At 38.2% G+C, this 23,283-nt stretch overlaps 1 protein-coding gene across 1 annotated transcript in view; it reads right to left on the reverse strand.

Moving 5' to 3' along the window:
- The window catches only part of BACH2 (BTB domain and CNC homolog 2), a 308,892-nt gene that overhangs the window by 148,895 nt on the left and 136,714 nt on the right, over positions 1 to 23,283 (reverse strand). The window contains exon 3 of the mRNA XM_063441318.1: positions 13,076 to 13,236. Coding sequence (XP_063297388.1) covers positions 13,076 to 13,108 — 33 coding nt within the window. The 5' untranslated portion in view covers positions 13,109 to 13,236. The remainder of the gene's footprint in view (positions 1 to 13,075; positions 13,237 to 23,283) is intronic.

The following is a 23,283-nucleotide window of genomic DNA, read 5'->3' on the forward strand; positions in this document are numbered from 1 at the left end:
TAAAAAATTACATATTTTTTTCAAATGCTACACTTCTTTCATGTATTAATTGGCAAAATATTATCTCAAACATATCTGGGCAAATCTAATTTTTACATTTTTTTTTTTTTTTTTTTATAAATATACATACGATTAGCCTAATGCAATGATTCAAAACATTCATTATTTGCAATTAAAGGTCTATGCATTCTATGTATACGTTTTTATTCCAAGTTTGGAAATAATTAATCAAAATTACTGTAGAATAATCAGTAGTTTTGTAATCAGTTTTTTCTGCCATTTTAGTTTTGTACTCTGATGGAGGCAATGGAGTTCATCATAGAGAGTGTATGGAGACTGTCTGATGGGAAATGGCAGGGTGTGGCAGCCAAACCTCTGTCCACTGCCACATTTTACCAATGATTATCCTATGTTTCTCATTTTGTGACTGTGCTTTTTAAAAAGATTCCCCCTTTAAGAAAATTCTAAAGTGAATGTAAAATTCCAGGCTAGATATGCATGTTGAAGAATGCGTTTCAAACTATAACAAACTGTATAGTACTGTCCTTACAGCGGAGAAATTGAGATGGTTCCTTAAAAGGTTTCCCTGTAGAAGAGCCCACCCCTGTTCCATCTTCACACCTCCCAATGTCAGGAGATATGTTGCGATGTTGTATATGATATGTCTGGTGTTTGTAGCATTGTAAGATTAATAAAAATAATAGAATATGGTCTTTAACATTGCTGATTTTCAATGTGCAATGTGGTCAGTTACAAGTGCAAATATCACCGTGACCTTAGTGCAGGACTACCATAAGTTTAATTTAGGGTCCTGTCCCGCCGCCCATACATTGTTCCCTGGTGTCTCATTTTTGGGGACAACTTGAAAGTGGGAACTCTCCCCAGGAATCGTAGTGCAAAGCATCATAAGACAAACTTGTGCTATGCTGAGGGCAAAAGGACTCTGCAGATAGTGCTGAAATAACAAGCTCTGTATGGCCTGCCGTTCGTGGGCCAGCCTGTGTGATCGGCATGCAGGCTTTTGTGCATTAACATCAGACTGACCTGCATATTCTTTTAACCCCTTAAGAACACATGACATGTGTGACATGTCATGATTCCCTTTTATTCCAGAAGTTTAGTCCTTAAGGGGTTAAAGGACCCACCCATTTTCTTGCCAATTCGCATCACTAGCCCTGCTCTTTTTAACCTGTTGTAGGTATGAACTAGTGGCCACATGTGATATTATTACACTGCCACAGAATTGTCCTGGTAATTTGGTTTGATTAACAAAACACCTTATTAGTGTTTTCTTCTGTTATTTGATTAAGTTCGCAAAACACTTAATGAGTCACACATGGTATTCCATCTACTAGCTCCCCACAGGTCAGCTTTAGGCAGGTATACATTGTAATCTGAATATTACAAAAAATAAAATGTCTGCAAAAGTGTAAATGAAAATATATATTTTAAATTTACTAATAAGTTTAATTCTTCAGGGGACGCTGGAACATCCTTGAACTATTGCAATGCAAAGGTATGGAGTCCAACAAAGCAAAGTGTAGATGCACACTAGGCTCATATGAGGGAACAAGACTGGGTTAAACATGGCAGCATCCCTCACTAGGCATACTAAATACCCAGAAATTCTTTAATTTGGCTGCCGATCCTAACATTTTATAAATGTTCTTAGTGTGCTAAACAAATCAACTTTCTCAAGAGTGATTCATGCCTACCAAATCAAATTGAACAACATTAAAATGATATGTAACGCAAGCTACAATATAAAACGGAAAAATTGCTGTAGGCCTTGTTTTGAGTTGCTTTTTCTGGAAAGAGGGCATGACTATGTTATGTGTCATGAAAGTATGAATGGATAAAATGCAAAACTTTCTCTGATTCATTCCACCCCGAAGGCTAACTAAGGTTACAAGCTCTTTGGCAGTTAGGCAATGGATAGAATGAATAAAAGTGCATGTTTTTCCAAACTCAGGAAGAAATGTTGAATTGAATAACAATGGGTGAACTATGCATCTATTAATCTTCCTACTTATCTAATTTTGTAGAATGCCACACTGTTGTGTCATTTATCACAGAACTATGAAAGCATTTGTCATCCTAAACTCGATCACTGATCTGTGGTGTAGAGTTTCCACAAGCTCAAACAAATAAATCCAGCATCCTTTTCTACATATACCAACATTATTTAATAAGCAGAATTTACCATCATGTTTTTAATAAAGCTATGGTACCCGTTTTTTGCAGTTAGATCCTTAAAAAAAAAAATAGTCAAAATGTACAAAATAAGTAGAAGTAATCTCTAAATGTTAAAAATAAAAAATAATGTACACAAGATACATGCCGAGAAAACACAGGAATCTAACAGACTGCCAGTAAACATTGACAGCGAGGTGAGATTTTACTTAAAACACTCAATTTAGAAAGCACAACCCATCAAATTACACTAAATTAACACAAAGGTCTATGTTCCACATACATGACATGCGCTCAGTCGTTTATTCGGCATGTGCAATACCCATACCCCAAACTCCCCTTAATAAGACACGGACACCGGCTTTCCTGTTGGAAATATATAGTCCACAGCTTTATTCATTATTGTAATAAAATTAACAAATTGGGGTCACTACCAAAATAGTAATAATATTTAGAAACAATATCCCCCCCCCCATACATAAATACCCCTGGCAATGACCCCGTACCAATATAACAATATATGACCATATAAATTACATATAACACGACCTACCAAAAGAGGCCCCATATCCAAATGTTTAAACTATAGGGGTGTGCGGAAACACCGCTACACCCCAAGGTTCGGAGCCCCCGATGAGCTCGAACCTACCAACCAAGTGTAACACTCCTGCCTAAGCCTCGCCATGACCCATTCATACTCCACCTACCCCCCACTTAACCTAGCCCTTCCCCGCCGCTGTGACCAAACGGGAAATAACAACTACAACATACGGGAGGGTGGGAGAGACAACTAACAGGTAAGTTAAAGCTTTAGTTAAAATGTCCATTTCCCAAGATGGCCACTCTATATATATGCTACTTAAGCCCCACCCGCAATTCCATTTTCTAACCCACAGCCCAGAATTAAATTTAGATTCCATGCCTACTTCCTGGCCCTGTCAAGGCCCATTTCCTTATCTGCGCTGTTCCATGGACTACATTATAATGTATTATTTAAATGCTCAATGACTATCTCCCATTAATCACATGGGGCATCTTGGGAAGATGAGTGCAAGATTTTGCAATAAAGTTTATTAAGCGTCAATGCACATATACCCTAAGTAAACTTTGCATTACACTTTGCTTTTAACTATGAAGATTGATCAATCCCATTGCTTAAAGTCTACCTGTCTTGGTACACAGAACTTTTATTTTAACCAAAGAGGGAGAAAATCTATTTTAATTGCTTCTAGTTGTATAGATTTTCTTAAAAAATAATATAAAAGTCCAGTCACTTCACCAAAGGCAAAGCCCTCTATGCTGAGAAATAGGAGACATTGAGAGCAGGAGAACCCACTTTCTGCCCATCAGACCAAGTACAGCACATGTGTTCTAGCTTTTGTGATTACAATTTTGCTTTGTTAGAGATGTTGAGAAATGGAGTAACAATGAATCTAATGTTTTGGCGTTATGGAGGAAGTGCCCCTGCTTGTAAAAGTGGTCCCAATTAACACCAGTTGTGTAGGAGAAGGGTGGCATGATGTGGGTAGAAGCAAGATTTGGGTGCTACCATAGTGAAATACCCAGATATCCTGCATGATTGCAGCACCCCTAATCCCCGAACTGTGTGTGGTGACATTCTGTCATCAAACTAGCATGGTGACCAGGGGTCATGTGATCAAGTTCATGTAGATCTTTCTTACAGGGGGATAAGCTTTACTTTGATATGGTAATTGATATGGTAATTTACAAGTCAGGAAAGAGATAGCCACTCCCCCCACTATCCTCATTCCTCTCTGTTCCTTCTTGGCTGTGCTACTGAGCAGACGCCATGTGCTATCTTGGTGAACCATGTTATACTCTGTTGCTTCCTTTTCTTCCTTGGTGGATGTGATGTTGGACTTGCAGCAGTGAGCCATTACTAGATGTGAAGGCCTAACCGTGGGTGAGATCAAACGTGTGGGGAAAGGGATTACTATATAGATAGATAGATTTAAAAGGGTTGTTGCTCCGTGGGTCTGGGCTGTGTGTTTGTGATAGTATTGTGTTGTTGCCTTCTAAATAAATACCTTTTAATGTAGACGAACCTTGTGTAATATTTATATTAATTTGGTGATTACACCACATAGATTACACCACACTGTGGAGAAGCACTTGCCCGCTGACATTCCAACAATGGGTTACAAAGCACAAAAAAATTAAAACCATGGACAATATTATGGCCTTCCTATACCAGAGACAGAAGCATTATTGCTCAACTTGGGCCCTATGGCTCCATTTCCTGGATAGGGGACATCTGGGGAATGGTGGGATGAGTCCTGGGGCCACCTGGAGGTGGGTAGCCCCTTTCCTGATTCTTAATTCCTTTTATTCTAAGCTATTTGCCTTTTTTCTCCCTGCTTATCTTCTCTTCCCCTGCTCTCTCCAAGGGGACCTGCCCTTTACCCTCTTCCCTCACTCTCTTGTTCATTATTTATAGTTACCTACTATACACATAAGCCTCTGGATTTATTCCAAGGCTTCCTCTGGTCTACATGAGTCACATTATTTTGCATTTTAAGACTATAGAACAGGGCTGCCCAACAGGTAGATCCCCAGATGTTGTAGAACTAAAACTCCCATGATGCTTTGCATGCCTTTAGAATGACAAAGCATCATGGGGGTTGTAGTTTTACAACATCTGGGGATCTACCTGTTGGGCAGCCCTGCTATAGAATGATACACACCACTTGTTTATTGTTCCCACAAGTTCTTTTTAGAAAGTCTCTATATAATTTCTGCGATTCCTATTTCTTGCTTACCATATTTCTGTCTTCTTTGCCTTCCCTATGTTGGGGATATTTTCTCCTGGTGTGTTTTTTTCTTTGCTTTTAAATTGAGCAAAAAATCTTATATTGACCAAAAAAAAAAAAGCACATTAACTACATAAAACTTAAGAGATCCAGCAGAAAGATACAAAAAGCATCACAACATATCTACCCACAATCACAAAGGAGATATTTCAATGACAGCCATCAAGCAGACATATTCCAAATAGCTAATTTCTAGACACATTCTGACAGTGACTCCTTTTCAGCTTCTTGACACTGAGGCAGGTTAATACAAACTAACACTCTTCAGCGGATTTCAGTTCATCTACATTGAGTTTAAAATGAAAGGTCATTCTTACACTGCCACCGTACAATTCAGAACTTTTGTTTCAACACTAGGTGGTGCTAGGCATTACTGTGGTTTCAAAAATAATATTTTAGAAAGTTACTGGTCACTAGTGATGTCGCAAACATCCAATTTTCGGAAATGTTCGCGAACCGGGCGAACCGCCATAGTCTTCAATGGGCAGGCGAATTTTAAAACCCACAGGGACTCTTTCTGGCAACAATAGTGATGGAAAAGTTGTTTCAAGGGGACTAACACCAGGACTGTGGCATGCCGGAGGGGGATCCATGGCAAAACTCCCATGGAAAATTACACAGTTGGTTTTAATCCATAAAGGGCATAAATCACCTAACATTCCTAAATCACAATGGATATGGATTGGCACCTGACATTTGACATATTGACACCTTGACATTTGGATTGACACCTGTCCTCAGAGACCCTGATACACACTGACACAGAGCAGAATAGGGACTGTTCCCCCTACATAGGGTCACATGGCAGATATGGATTGACACCTGTCCTCAGGGACCCTGATACACACTGACACAGAGCAGAATAGGGACTGTTCCCCCTACATAGGGTCACTTGGCAGATATGGATTAACACCTGTCCTCAGAGACCCTGATACACACTGACACAGAGCAGAATAGGGACTGTTTCCCCTACATAGGGTCACTTGGCAGATATGGATTGACACCTGTCCTCGGGGACCCTGATACACACTGACACAGAGCAGAATAGGGACTGTTCCTCCTACATAGGGTCACTTGGGAGATATGGATTGACAGCTGTCCTCAGAGACCCTGATACACACTGACACAGAGCAGAATAGGGAATATTCACTAAATGCCAAACATTGTTATACTGGGGAATATTCAGTAAATAAGGATAAGGGGGGGGGGGGCTACTGTCCTTCCCCCTGGCCCCCACCCCTGCGCAGTGGGTGGGGGCCATAAATCACAATGGGGGGATCTACTGTCCTCCCGCCCGCCCCCACCCGTGAGCAGTGGGTGGGGGCCATAAAAATAATGAGGGGGGATCTACTGTGCACTGGCAGAGGTTGGCAGAGTACACGCTGTAGGCCTGACACACCCGCTTGAAGACAACTAACTGCTATTCAATCTATAACAGTGAAAAAAGTTTTGGGGTTTTTAAATGCACGCTATTGTGACACCAGATATGAGTGGCACTGTGCAGTGGCAGAGGTTGGCAGAGTACATGCTGTAGGCCTGACACACACGCTTAAAGACAACTAACTGCTATTCAATCTATAACAGTGTAAAAACATTTTTTGGTTTTAAATGCACGCTATTGTGACACCAGATATGAGTGGCAATGTTCACTGGCAGAGGTTGGCAGAGTACACGCTGTAGGCCTGACACCCGCTTGAAGACAACTAACTGCTATTCAATCTATAACAGTGAAAAAACATTTTTGGCTTTTAAATGCAATCTATTGCGACACCAGATAAGAGTGGCACTGTGCACTGGCAGAGGTTGGCAGAGGAGACGCTGTAGGCCTGACACACCCGCTTGAAGACAACTAACTGCTATTCAATCTATAACAGTGAAAAAACATTTTTTGTTTTTAAATGCACGCTATTGTGACACCAGATATGAGTGGCACTGTGCACTGGCAGAGGTTGGCAGAGTAGACGCTGTAGGCCTGACACACACGCTTGAAGACAACTAACTGCTATTCAATCTATAACAGTGAAAAAAAAATGTTTTTAAATGCACGCTATTGTGACACCAGATATCAGTGGCACTGTGCACTGGCAGAGGTTGGCAGAGTACACGCTGTAGGCCTGACACACAGACGCTTGCAGACAACTAACTGCTATTCAATCTATTACAGTGACACCAGATATGAGTGGTGGCACTGGGCAAGTGGGCACAGTATCCACTGTGAGCCTGACACAGAAGCCGGCAGGCAGGCAACTGCAATTAGATTACACAGGAAAAAAAAGCAGACTGATGTTCTAGCCCTAAAACTGGCTTTTTTGGGGTGCTGTCCTTACAGCAGAGATCAGATGAGTCCTTCAGGACTGTAGTGGACACTGAATACACTAGCCTAGCTATCCATTTCCCTATCAAATCAGCATCAGCTACACTTTCCCTCCTCTCACTAAGAATGCAGCTTCAGAATTAATCTAAAATGGATGCTGTACAAGAGGTGGGAGGGTCTGCAAGGGAGGGTCTGCTGCTGATTATCTAGAATGTGTCTGCTGACTGTGAGGCACAGGGTCAAAGTTTACTCAATGATGACCAATAGGGGGCGGATCGAACCGCGCATATGTTCGCCCGCCTTGGCGAACGCGAACACGCTATGTTCGCCAGGAACTATTTGCCAGCAAACCGTTCGGTACATCACTACTGGTCACCAATAGAAAGCAACAATTTAGTATTAGCAACCACATTTTATTTACGGTAATCTATACATCTACTGTATTGTAAATATTGGAAGGTTGTTAGAACTCACACTTTTTTGTACACATAGGAAATGTTCCATCTTGACGTTGCACTCAAAATAGCAAGAAAATAAAGAGTCACAGGGTTGCAAGATGCCGTGAGGTCCAAAAGTATATTCAGATTAACTTAAAATAACTTATGGATTACAGGGCATATTCCTCTGTTACACTGTAAAGTTAAGTTTGTCGGTTTGGAACACTGGAAGCTACAACGATCAGAGGTCTTAACAACAATGTACTATGCTTGCAAAGACAATAAGAGTAAAGTAGTGTTTTGCTCAGATGCTTCGAGTGAACTGGTTCAACGTTCTAATGGATGGGAAATTAAGGATGCTGTAGAAATAGTACCTCAATTGTAACATTAATTGTCTAAAGAATAAATAAAGAAAGTGATCAAAGAATCTTGAAAATAGTGAAAAAACTGTGGTCTGAAGTTTAGCTGTTTTCATATTCTCGCTTCCTGCCAGGGTTCTGCAAATGAATTTACATTTCTTCTTCTGAGTCACCCAGTAATATGAAAAAGCCAACAATGACTAATACAAGCGCCAATGATTGAAATATCGAGCTGTCAATGACTCAGATTTCATTGCTTTGTAATGAAAGGTGTCTGACTTGCACAGACACCTATTTACTGCATTAGTTTAGCTCGGATATAGCTGATGGACGGCGGCTTGCGGTTTTCTTTTCAATGGCTCCTCGATAGCATTAAGAAAAAATAATTTCTGCATATTTTAAATGCAAGATCCTTTCCACCACTTGTGTCAAAAAGAAACCGGGTTTGTGAGAAAAAAAAATATCGGAAGTTATTTTAAGAAAAAATATAAATACCAACAAAATTCTTAAAAACATTGCGAAACCGAAATAAGCAGACCAGTGTAGGGATTGTGTATGTCTAGATTTGACTTAATTTCTTATAATATCCTTATTATTGTTTATTTTCAGAGTATCCTATTCAGTCATTATTTTTAACTATCATTTCATTTTAATGGATTTTACAAAATCTTGCCCTGCCATGTGTTATTTTTAAAAAAAAATTATGTTTTATCAGTACAGGTAATTCTAGGCACCTTTAGCCTGGTCATGTTCCTAAAAAGATATTTCTAACAGTATTTTTTGTCAACATTACATTAAAGAAGCTTTATCACTTCAAACTTACGTTTCTTGTATTGTTACAGAATCTGTTCTTCTTTTCTTTATTTCTGATCTATTTCTCTATTGTCTTATGTACCGTATTCACTTGAATCTAATGAGCCACCGAATCTAATGCGTACGTCAATTTTTAAAGCCTGGAAGCTGAAAAATGTTTTTGCTGGTGAATGCAATGCGCATTTATAAAAGATACTACTATACAACATTGTGCTACAATGAAAATTTTTATTGCCATATATTACAGTAGTATTGATGGTATTTCAATTTTAGTGTTACACGTTAAGTCTATTTTTTCTTAAGCCCTCTTTCAGGAACGAAGTGTGCCTGTGTGAATTCGTCGGGATGAAATTCACCTCTATGAATTCACCAGTTTGAAATTGTGAGTTTGAACTTGTGTGTTTACATTCGTGAGTTTGAATTTGTGTGTTTGAATTCACCAGTTTTAATTCACTAGTTTGAATTCACCAGTTTTAATTCGCTGGATTGAAAATTGCCGAAATGCGGTTTGCTAGAAAATTTTTAATTTTGCCTAGAAAGTAATGTGCCACCGCATCTAACACGTATTTAAATCTTGGAAACTTTATTTTTCAAAAAAAGGTGCACATTAGATTCGACAAAGGGTAGAGCTTAAGGCAAGCACCACACTATTTGTTAGCTTGACAAAGGATGTGGAGCTTGCCATAAAACCCACCCTTTGTCAAGATTGTCCAGCAAAGAAAAATACACAAGTAGTATCTATGTTGTCCTATGTTTTAAAATGAAATAGATAAGAAATTAAGAAAAGAAAAACATATTCTGAAAGATGAAAATAAGAAACAACAGGAGAAAGGTATGTTTGATGTGACACAGCCACTTACATATACCAAACACACACTCTCTCTCTCTCTGAAAAATGTACAAGAAAATATACAATATTGTGGTCACGACTTACTTCAACTCCAGAAAACATAAATCAAGCTGTTGACCTAAAACAGCTCCAATTCCACACCTTTAGTGATGCTTCCTCTTGCACCACATTGAGCTGCCCATTTATGCTCTTCTTTATTTATTTCAACGCATGATCCTTCATATCCAATATGTTTAAAGGTTAAATGGAAAATTACATTCACTTCATTTCTGTCAATATTTTAAACTTTCCTGAGCCATGTGGCAATTACTTACTCAACACACAGGGATAAAATAATCTTCTTAAAGGAACACTATAGTCACCTAAATTAATTTAGCTAAATAAAGCAGTTTTAGTGTATAGATCATTCCCCTGCAATTTCACTGCTCAATTCACTGTAATTTAGGAGTGAAATCACTTTGTTTTTGTTTATGCCGCCCTAGCCACACCTCCCCTGGCTATAATTGACAGAGCCTGTATGAAAAAAAAACTGGTTTCACTTTCAAATAGATGTAATTTACCTTAAATAATTGTATCTCAATCTCTAAATTGAATTTAAATCACATACAGGAGGCTCTTACAGGGTCTAGCAAGCTATTAACATAGCAGGGGATAAGAAAATCTTAATTAAACAGAACTTGCAATAAAGAAAGCCTAAATAGGGCTCTCTTTACAGGAAGTGTTTATGGAAGGCTGTGCAAGTCACATGCAGGGAGGTGTGACTAGGGTTCATAAACAAAGGGATTTAACTCCTAAATGGCAGAGGATTGAGCAGTGAGGCTGCAGGGGCATGTTCTTTACACCAAAACTGCTTCATTAAGCTAAAGTTGTTCAGGTGACTATAGTGTCCCTTTAATATGAAAATATACTAGTATATACAATAACCATAAGTGGAAGACTATAAATATTCTATTTTTTTAAGTTTCAGACTCCAGGTTGATACAACACAAAAGCTACAAGAGAATAAAATATCACCAATGAAAAGTGGCCTTGCACAAAAGCCTGGATAGAACACTTTTGCAGATTTTGCAGATAGAGAGTTAAATTGTGAAGATATGTATTTTATAAAGTTATTTGAAGATTTTTCAAAATTGATCATGTAATCCAATAAGAAATATGGGGTTCATGTGGTCTGGCGGGCCACACTGTTGATATTTATTATTGCACCAATTTTATAGAGTTTCTGTCAAACTATTTTCATTTACTGGTTATTTTAATAGCTAATGTACACATTTATGACAATTTCAAAATGGCTGCCATTACTGATCAACCTGTAGATGAGGCTAGACATAAGACCATGGATGCAGCAAATGTTTAAATTTTAAAATATATTGATGATTTGCATCATTAGACAAATACAGCAATAAAGCCACCAGACCATGAGAAATATGGATTTCACAGTGCAAATGGCAGAGCTTACCATACATGTTATCACCACAACACAATATTTTGTTAGGTCATTTTGATTTTAAAGTTATTTCACAAATGCACTGTATTATATGTTTATACTAACCAACTTTAAGAGGCAGTAAAGCATAGGAGTATACCATAGCAAGTGCATAAAGATTGCATGTAGAAAAGTAAACTACAAAGTGTTACATTTTTAAAGAATATTTGAAATTTTGGTCATAGAAACCAATATGGTCACCACACCATGAAACATATTAGCTTTATATTGCCTGTAGTGGAACACACCACAGCTAATTTTCAGCACTCTGATTTTAAAAAGTTTTGGTTTATCAATTTTGAATTGACAGTTTTATGAAAAACACATAGTAATGTTTTTGAATATTTTAAAATGCCTTCTTATTACTTTTTGATTTCTCTTGAACAAATCTAAATATAGACCACAACCAAGCTCCATAATTAAATGTTCACACCTGTCACGTAAATTGTTTCAGGGCACAAGATTTTTATATATTTCTTTTAAAAATGTGCACACAAATTAAAATGGCCACCACACCATGTGTCGTTTCACCTCCATATTTCAAATACAGCAGCCCATAAAATATCTCTACATTTTGACAAAGTTTTATGAATATTGTTTTTTTGTTGTTTGTTTTTTACCTGTGTGACTTTGGACAGCATATACTATATGAACTTTGTTATTGAGTAACCATATGTTTAATAAGTTGTGTTGTAGTTCAATGGTGAAATAAAGGCATAATTATTATTTTGTGGTAGCCAACTTGAATTTCGTACTATTTTTCTTTGAACAACTGAGGTAGAGAACCTTGCCATAGACTTGTGTGCCACAATTCGCATTGTTCTAACAACTGATATCAGAGAAGGAGCTGTTTGCTATCACAAATGTGAAATAGGTCACAACATGACCTTGTACAGCAATTTGAACATCTGTAGAACAAATAATTCTGGAGGAGCAATTGTTAGAATATTGTGTGAAAATTAGTTGCCAAAATCAATATGGCGGCCAGGTCATGTGACCTATGACTTTTTGTTGCAAAGTGTATAACACCATAAGTCACTACTATTGTGCCAAGTTTGAAGAGTTTTCTGATTAGCTGTTTGGTTTTTATAGGCATTTGAAAAAAGCGGCAGAATTAGAATAATAAAAATACAAATATTTTAACAAAAATTCTAACTTGCAGTTAAAGCAATGCACAAATTCCTGATATTCAGATATACTGTATTTGGCACGCTATTTGTGTTGCTATTAAAAGAAGAAAATGCATATCTATAACACATTTTTTAAAAAAACACATCTATAACCAAATATTACTATCGAAGACCTGGGATAACCATTCATCCAATGAAATTGTAGATTTCATGCCATTTAAATGCCATATATGTCACTAATGTCATATGTCATTCTGCCACATGTTTCACTATTATAAGGGCCAGACCGTTACAAGTTATATTCCATTTGCATCAAATTGAAATGCAAATGGCAAAATATGGGCAACAACAGCAGAGCTTTAAAAGTGTTCCAACTAAACTATAGTACCAGGCTGCCTATTTTGGCTATGATTTTGCCATTTGGATTAGATTCACTGTAATTTAAAGTTTAGTAAATAAACCCATTTGGTTTGTGTATAGCTACCTTGTATTAAATATGTTTGGATGTACCTATAGTCATACTGTAATTCAGAAAATATAATATATAAAAATGTGATATTCATTTTTTTAAATGTAATATATAAAATGTGTCAATAGCATAGAAATCAAAAGAAAAGCATTTACATAAACACACTTTTAAGTTAGTCCACGTTATGTCTTACCTTTAAATGATGTCTTTCTCTATTAATATACATTTTCCAGAACTAGTATAACTGTTATTCATGTGATACTCGGTCTTCATGCTGATAAAAGCAGCTGTGTGTCATTGTGGGGTCATGGAAGACTTGGTTTTGATGCCCAGTTTCGATATTCTACACAGCGCCTTCAAAAAAAATAAAAATACATGAAGAGGTCGGTTGGAACATTTATCAGCAAATTGTGCTGCAGTGGATGGAAGTCTTATGATTTTCAATAACGTTCTATAATAAAAAGGCACTTCAACTGATTTGCATGATATGATTGTCAGGTGCCAACTGAAGAAGGAAAAAAAAAAACTAATTTGCCTAACTTTTAAGGACTTAAATGTTGAATTTTTCTGACAGTGGGAGATTAGTCTAGCTTTTTTTTTTTTTTCGTTTTAAGCATGATAGAATTCATTTATATGTTGGTTTTGTTCTGTAAGTTTTTAAATTTCTCGGTTAGATTGTTAAATGTTAAATGGATATTCCATGCAGTAGCTCAAAATTAATGAACATAAATAGCTTTTTGCCTGAATAATGAACAGTGTTTTTCTGAATGCTCAATTCCGTATAGTTTTTTGCAAAAATAAACAATGCATACATATTTAGCACCATTCTGCATCTTATCCCGTCTCGCCTGTCCCTCTGCCTAGAAAAATAGTTAATTTTTTACTGGTTAGTGTACCCGGGTATCTGATGTAACTGCAGTTTCATACGCTTTTCCTGTTCAACTCTCCTTTTTAACTTGCAGTGTTTAGTTCAGTAACACAGTTGTACATGTCAACAGATGTACAGATCATCAGGAAAAACAGCAAAGATTTTTGGGAATGGTTTTCAACTAAAATCTTTCACCAGAACAGTGATTACTGAACTACAAATCTCAGAAACCCAGGGCCGGCGCTACCTGTAAGGTGGACTAGGCAGCCGCCGGCCCCCCTAATGCTGCAGCCGCCCGAGCGCTCTGCAGAGAGCCTCAGGCGGCTGCAGCTTTGCCCGGGCTGGTGCGTCCATGAGGGCGCACCGCCCGGGCGCAGCATGAGGAGAGGGGCTGACAGGAGGAAAGCGCTCAGCGCTCCCACCTGTCACTCCCTCACTGTAGCGTGGCCAAGCACTGTATGGTCCGCGGGTACAGGGAGCATCTGTCTCATGTACCCGGCCGGACTAACAGGAAGTGCACACTCAGTGTGCACTTCCTTTTAGTCCGGCCGGGTACAGGAAACAAAAGCTCCCTGTACCCACGGACCATACAGAGCTCGGCCACGCTACAATAGAGGTGGGTGGGGGGGAGGTGAGAGGGGGATAAATTGAAAGGGAGGGGGGGAAAGAATTGAAAGGGGGGGAATAAATTAAAAGGGGGGGATAAATTGAAAGGGGGGGAATAAATTGAAAGGGGGGGGGTTGAAAGGTGGGGATAAACTGAAAGGGGGGGAATAAATTGACAGGGAGGGTTGGGGATAAATTGAAAGGGGGGGAATTGAAAGGGGAGGGGGGAATTGAAGGGGGGAATAAATTGACAGGGAGGGTGGGGGATAAATTGAAAGGGGGAGAATAAAATGAAAGGGAGGGGGGAATAAATTAAGAGGGGGAAAGAAATTGATAGGGAGGGGAGGAAGAAATTGACAGGGAGGGAGGCGAAATAAGAGTGGGGAGGGAAGAAGAGAGTGACAAGGGAGGGGGGAGAGGAGAGGGACAAGGGGGGGAGAAGATAGTGACAAAAGAGGGGGGAGAAGAGAGGGACAAGGGGGGGAGAAGACAGGGACAAGGGGGGGGGGAGAAGAGAGGGACAAGGGAGGGAGATGGGGGAGAAGAGAGGGACAAGGGAGGGGGGAGAGATTGACACCCATCACATAGAAACATAGAAACATAGAATGTGACGGCAGATAAGAACCATTCGGCCCATCTAGTCTGCCCAGTTTTCTAAATACTTTCATTAGTCCCTGGCCTTATCTTATAGTTAGGATAGCCTTATGCCTATCCCACGCATGCTTAAACTCCTTTACTGTGTTAACCTCTACCACTTCAGCTGGAAGGCTATTCCATGCATCCACTACCCTCTCAGTAAAGTAATACTTCCTGATATTATTTTTAAACCTTTGTCCCTCTAATTTAAGACTATGTCCTCTTGTTGTGGTAGTTTTTCTTCTTTTAAATATAGTCTCCTCCTTTACTGTGTTGATTCCCTTTATGTATTTAAATGTTTCTATCATATCCCCACTGTCTCGTCTTTCCTCCAAGCTATACATGATGTTAAGATCCTTTAACCTTTCCTGGTAAGTTTTATCCTGCAATCCATGAACCAGTTTAGTAGCCCTTCTTTGAACTCTCTCTAAGGTATCAATATCCTTCTGAAGATAGGGTCTCCAGTACTGTGTACAGAACTCCAAGTGAGGTCTCACCAGTGTTCTGTACAATGGCATGAGCACTTCCCTCTTTCTACTGCTAATACCTCTCCCTATACAACCAAGCATTCTGCTAGCATTTCCTGCTGCTCTATTACATTGTCTGTCTACCTTTAAGTCATCAGAAATAATCACCCCTAAATCCCTTTCCTCAGATGTTGAGATTAGGACTCTATCAAATATGTTGTACTCTGCCCTTGGGTATTTACGTCCAAGATGCATTATCTTGCACTTATCCACATTAAATGTCAGTTGCCACAACTCTGACCATTTTTCTAGTTTACCTAAATCATTAGCCATTTGGCTTATCCCTTCTGGAACATCAACCCTGTTACATATCTTAGTATCATCCGCAAAAAGACACACCTTACCATCAAGACCTTCTGCAATATCACTAATAAAAATATTAAAGAGAATGGGTCCAAGTACAGATCCCTGGGGTACCCCACTGGTGACAAGCCCAAGCTTAGAATATACTTCATTGACTACAACCCTCTGTTGCCTGTCACTCAGCCACTGCCTTACCCATTCAACAATATTGGAATCCAAACTCAAAGATTGTAGTTTATTGATAAGCCTTCTATGTGCAACAGTATCAAAAGCCTTACTGAAATCTAGGTAAGCAATGTCTACTGCACCACCCTGATCTATAATTTTAGTTACCCAATCAAAAAAATCAATAAGATTAGTTTGGCATGATCTCCCTGAAGTAAACCCATGTTGTCTCTGATCTTAAAATCCATGTGAATTTAGATATTCAACAATCCTATCCTTTAACATGGTTTCCATCACTTTCCCCACTACTGAAGTAAGGCTTACTGGCCTATAGTTTCCCGACTCCTCCCTATTACCTTTCTTGTGAATGGGCACAACATTCGCTAACTTCCAATCTTCTGGGACTACTCCTGTTATCAATGATTGGTTAAATAAATCTGTTAATGGTTTTGCTAGTACACCACTAAGCTCTTTTAATAGCTTTGGGTGTATTCCATCAGGTCCCATTGACTTATTTGTCTTTACTTTTGACAGTTGAAATAGAACCTCTTCCTCTGTAAACTCACGTGTAATAAATGACTCATTTATCCTTTTTCTTAACTGAGGTCCCTTTCCTTCATTTTCATCTGTAAATACCGAAAAAAAATATTCATTGAGGCAGTCAGCTAGACCTTTATCCTCATCTACATACCTTCCTTATTTTGTTTTTAATCTAACTAATCCTTGTTTTACTTTTCTTTTCTCATTTATGCATCTAAAAAAAAGTTTTGTCCCCCTTTTTTACTGACTGTGCTATTTTCTCTTCTGTGTGTGATTTGGAAGCTCTTAGAATTTGCTTAGCCTCTTTCTGCCTAATCTTATAGGTCATTCTGTCTTCCTCACTCTGGGTTTGTTTATAATTACTAAATGCTAACTTTTTGTTTTTTACTATTTTGGCCACATCTGCGGAGTACCACAGTGGTTTCTTGAATTTTTTGCTTTTACTGACAAGCCTAATGCAATTTTCTGTTGCCTTCAGTAGTGCAACTTTTAAATAATCCCATTTCTTTTGGACTCCATTTAAATTGCTCCAGTCTGATAATGACTCCTTTACACATATTCTAATTTTAGAAAAGTCTGTTTTTCTAAAGTCTAAAACTTTTGTTTTTGTGTGGTGTGACTCAGTCACTGTTCTTATATTAAACCACACTGACTGATGATCACTGGATCCTAAACTTTCACCTACAGTAATATCTGATACCAAATCTCCATTTGTTAACACTAAATCTAGTATGGCCTCTTTACGAGTTGGCTCCTCAACGACTTGTTTTAGAGACAACCCCAGTAGGGAGTTTAGAATATGTGTGCTCCTGGTACAAGTAGCTATTTTTGTTTTCCAAGTCACATCAAGAAGATTAAAGTCACCCATGATGATAACTTCCCCCTTCATTGTCATTTTAGCTATTTCTTCAACTAGTAGATTATCTAACTCTTTAATTTGTCCTGGGGGCCTATAAATCACACCTACACGAGTTACTGTGTGATTACCAAATTCTAACGTAACCCAAACGGACTCTATGTTCGCCTCACTAACCTTTATTAGGCTAGATTTTATGCTATCCTTTACATACAGGGCCACCCCTCCCCCTTTCTTGCCTTCCCTGTCTTTTCTATATAAAGAGTACCCTGGTATTGCTATGTCCCAGTCATTTTTCTCATTATACCATGTCTCAGTAACAGCGACTAAATCTACACTATCAGTTGCCATTATTGCCACAAGTTCATGGATCTTATTCCCTAAACTGCGAGCATTTGTAGACATGACTCTAAGCTTATCATTTTTTAACACACTTGCTACAGGCACGCACACACACACATTGCACCCCTTACACACAGAAAAACACACAATGCATTACACACACAGACACACACACACACACACAAGCAATGCAACCCTTACACACATTGCATCCCTTGCACACACAGAAACACACAATGCATTCCTTTCACACACTCAATGCACCCCTTACAGACACACACACTGCATCCCGTACATACACAGAAACATACCTTGCAGCCCTTATACATACAAACACAGATTCACACAATGCATTCCTTACACACATATCAGGACATCCCCTACACACTCCACCCCCTGTGAACAAACTCATTGGTGGAAGGTGGACCCTGGGACCCAGACCTTGAGCTGTTTAAAGGGCCCAAATTTTTTTTAGCTGCTTCCCGTTCTCCCAAAACATTGATTTTTGTGACTACAGTTACAAACAGCCTCCAGAGAGCCTGTTCTACACCAGACCAGTGGAGCCAGACTGCAGTTAGAGCCCATCATCATCCTCATCTGGTTGTAAGTAGACAATCTAGTGTATTATTAGTGACACTAATCTCTAATTTACCTCACATTAAAGAAACACTATAGTCCCCAGAACCACTTCAGCTTAATGTAGTGGTTCTGGTGTCTATAGCCTGTCCCTGCACGGCGGCACTGCAGCACTGGTGTTAGTTAACATGGCAGATCATATGAGTGGGGCATTGTGATGTCACATGGGGGGGGGGGGGGTGGCAAACTTTACTTTTGCCTAGGGCGGCAAAAATCCTTGCACCGGCCCTGCAGAAACCCATGTCTGACCACAATTGAGGCTGAGCACAGGGAACTTTGAGACTTGCAAGTCATCATGACTTCTCTTGGACACTGCGCAGGCAAAGGCAGATGTAGATTGATAGCTGCTATTTTGAGTGAAATAATGTTGACTACTACAAAACAATCTATAGGTTTCCATGGTGACTTCTCCTCCTGTAGCACTTATCTCCATCCTACTATCCAATTAGAACTTTGCAAACCTATTACGATAGGTCAAATTCTGCCATGTCCAAGAGTTCAGACTCCATAGACTGACAGAATGAAAGTCCTAGATGGTTAAAGTTGCTTGCAGTTAGCAGGACTGTTAAAAAAAGAGTATCTTTTCTTTTAATGTTTAACTTTTGTGCATGCTGTTCAATTAAAGTATCTATACCATGAATAAAAAATCCAGAGGCGGGAGGGGAGAGGGGGTGGCTACCATTCTGGAGTACCCCTTTTAATAACCTCCTCTCCTGAGAATTTGATGTTAAGGTTTATTACGATGTAAAAGCGAAGTAATATGAGCAGAGCTTAATAATTGAAGCTAAATATTCAGAATAAACATTAGCCTTATAAAAGATGAGATATAATATAAAACTTAATTTTAGCAGAAAGTTTATAAGATGGAGGCACCCAGCTGTAGATAAAATAGTTGTGGATTCCTACATTGAATTTACTCCTCAAAAATACATACTTGTTCCCAGACATATATTTCTAGCCTGCATTATCTTGTTATAAACATCTATTACAAAAAAAAAATGTGCAGCTTAGCCAGACATTACATTACTTACTCTGCAAGACTTTGTTTATTTACTGATGTATCAACACTGCATGACAAAAATAAAGATTTAAAGTAGGCAACTTTTTTGGAGAGCTGTGGTAGAGTAATACTTTAAGATCCTTGGTGTTACAGACCTTTTAATTTTGTTAATTAACAACGAACAAATTGTAATAAAAATAAATAGATATATATACACATACGTGTTAAATATAGGGATGAGTAAACATAATATTAAAAACCTGGGAGATGGCAGTTCCCTTTTAAAACTCAAATGACAGCAAGGAGTATACAGATATATAGACGATTTTCTCTTCTAATAATTTTGGGAGTATGTGCTTTACCCCAGCTACAAAATCTTACACACAGATATTTCAGTTAAATGACGATTAGGTATGATCACTAGTAAAAGAAATGATTTTGCTTTCACACCATAACGTTTTTGGTAGATTTAGCACACTTGATTTCGAACTATCATTAAAAATTGAAATTTTGACTTGCAACTGATTTAAAAACTTTGGGATCAGTTGTGTGGATGAGGTCGTTTTTACTTTCTTTACTGAAGACATTACAATAAGATACAGCAAGTCTCTCAGCCCTATGGGCTATGTAAGAGTATTGATAAGAACTTACGGTATTTTAAATTACTAAGTATTGAACCTTTAATATGTAGATTAGGGTAATTGGCAAATAAAATGTAGATTTTAAAAAAAATATTATACATTTTATTGGATTTTGTTTTTATAAGACAATAAACAATCTGACAATGTATAAAAGTCCTTCTTTTCATACAGAGAATGTGATTATATATATAAAAATAAGAAAATACATTTTTAGTTGTAGCAGACCTTACTTATTACATTCATTTTGCAAGACATCAAATCTGTTCAAATGATCCATGATACAAATACTTGCTAGGAAGACTTATTAAAAGAGATCAGAAATGTTTATTTTATTAATTCATTTATATTATTTAAATGCAGAACTTTGGCCTCTGCCAGCCATAAGCTTGGACTTCATAAAGATACACACTTAAGTTTGTGGGAAATGGTAGAATCTGTGAATAATATTGGCAAGATAAAGATAAGGGAGCTGCCTATTTCTATAGATCTAAATATAGTTTCAAGTTTCTATAGTAACAAAATCCTTTGGAATTGCATGTAGTATGGTGATTTTAACACATTTGTGTATACTGGGTTAATCTACTTTTCTTTTAATAATAAGTTATTATGTTAATGCTGTGCAATTATTTTATTATTTTAAAGAGGTAATTAAGTGGAAAAAAACAGCAATTGCCTTTAAATCAAAAGTTCTAAAGATGTGTAAAAAAAATATATGTGTGTGTGTGTGTATGTGTATGTATGTATGTATGCATAGATATAAAGAAAGGGATAAAAGAGAATGCCTGGACCTCAGAAACAAAAACACATTTTGCAGCTGGAATTAGCTATTTTACTATGCAGGGGGAAAAAAGATTGATTAGCTGGCCAAGTCTCCATTATTTTTTTGGCACAGCAGCCAAAGGAAGGGTCTGGAGTCCTGTGATGCATTTGACCAATCAAGGTAAAGCCAGAGGTCATAGGAAAACAACATAAAAAAAGCATTAAAGAGTTTAGTATAAATGGTATGGGACCCCTACATTCTCTCTCCCTCTGGATTGTACAATGAATCTGAGTTTAATGATTTATGTTTCTCAAATTGCTGCAGTGAGTATCCTAAAGTATTTTCCTGTGGACAGAGCTACAACCTTTTTAAATAGTGATTGCTATATCAAAAGCAATGCATTGAATATTATGCCTTAAACGCAACACCAGCATTGGTCCTGAGAATTAGCAGATTCCTAAATGCCTCCGAAAAAAATAGTACTACATACAATGAAAAATGACCCCAACTAGTGCACCATAAAGGGGTTTAGAGATATAGTTGCTCCAGATTAAAATAGTTTATCTTAAGCATTTAAACTGATGTAAACGTAAAATGTTATTTAAAGGGGTTAGAGCCCATAATATTAAAATGTAAGTCTTTAAATTACTTAGTTATTTAAATAAAAATTTTACATGTCTCATGTAACCTTTTGACTTAAAGTTTAATCGGATTTTGAAATGAAATCTGATTCGGCTGTAAGCTTACATACAACACTTGTACACAAATGTCTTATAAGTTTGAACGAATGTATAGGAGGTCAGTATACCAGTGTAGTGAGTTTCTTCTGAATTCAAGTCTATTAGAGAGATACACACACACATTCATGCACAACTCCTTATTAATGTATTACAGGACCACTATAGGCACCCAGACCACTTCAGCTTAATGAAGTGGTCTGGGTGCCAGGTCCATCTAGGTTTAACCCTTTCTTCTATAAACATAGCAGTTTCAGAGAAACTGCTATGTTTACATTAGGGTTAATCCAGCCTCTAGTGGCTGTATCATTGACAGCCGCTAGAGGGGCTTCCACGCTTCTCACGCATTCAGCCGAGGAGGAGGAGAGTTCCCCGCCCAGCGCTGGAGAAAGAGGTAAATTTAACCCCTTCCACCCCCTAGAGCCCGGTGGGAGGGGGGCTCTGAGGGTGGGGGCACCCTCAGGGCACTATAGTGCCAGGAAAACGAGTATGTTTTCCTGGTACTATAGTGGTCCTTTAACCCCTTAAGGACCAAACTTCTGGAATAAAAGGGAATCATGACATGTCACACATGTCATGTGTCCTTAAGGGGTTAAGTGGCTTTTGCCTACTTCAGATGATAGCTATAGAATAGGTACACACGTAAAAGAATAGTCTACTGACGTAGAGGTGAAAACCAGAGGAGTGCAACTGAGCAAAACCTTGACTCATGATCACACCCTCCCACAGGGCATTCAAATAAAATGTGCTGGTTAAAACCATGCACCATGGCTAGCTCTTTACAACATGTTTTATTTCTGTTTTGATTTTTTTTTTTTTTTTTTTTATAAGTACCCCCAACATGTGTCATATTATATCTACTTCTCTTTTGGAAAGTCAGAATTCTTTACATATTTCTATTTTTATCAACCCCTCTTTGATTTGCATTTATTTTACTTCCTTTTGAACACCATACAGACAGTCCATTAGATTGGTCTGGTAGATATAGCTAAAATTTGCTTTATAGAAACAGGAACTCAGTTCTGAGATATATATATATATATTTTACTTCTCTCCTAACTAAGGAGGGGGAATCCCTAAACAATCATTCTGGTCACCTAAAGGCATCTTTTTCTGTTCATGCTTTGATGTCCTCATGTTTTAAGCTAAACATTATCACAATTCTGCAGGGATTCACGCATGGTAACACACAGGAGAGGTGTTCAGGTAAATCATGGCTGAATGATCTTTGGTTTGTTCCTTCAGTGTGCTGAACCCGTAGTGGGAAGATACAGTGATGTTTGGCCTATTTAAATGAGTCTACCAACTGCAAGGCTTCAGAACAAACTAGTGTCATTCACAAATGTACCTGCCAATCAGTAACAGTGGGGATGAGTGTAAGCCCCCCCCCTCCCTCCCCCCCCCCCCCTCCCTGATATGTGGTTACTCTATCCTTGTTCCTCACCAAGGAATAAAGCAAAACCAAATTAGTAACCGAATTCTACCCGCACCAACCTAGATTATTAGTCATTGCCATAACAAAATCTTTATACCTGCGCTAAACATTATTTATATATATATATATATGTGTGTGTGTGTCCTAAATCAGTGTTCCCTAACCTCCGGTCAGGGCCCTAAATTGTGCAACTTGTTTGAACCTGACATCATTTGTCAAGCAGCAGGCAGTTGATATCAGGATCCCAAAATAATGCAATGTATAACACTTTTGCCCCTATAAGGAAAAGGTTAAAGGGATACTCTAAGCACCACACTTGGCAAATACTGGAGCTCTCTGAATGTCTATA

This window comes from Pelobates fuscus, chromosome 2 (assembly GCF_036172605.1).
Source record: "Pelobates fuscus isolate aPelFus1 chromosome 2, aPelFus1.pri, whole genome shotgun sequence".
NCBI classification, from domain to species: domain Eukaryota; kingdom Metazoa; phylum Chordata; class Amphibia; order Anura; family Pelobatidae; genus Pelobates; species Pelobates fuscus.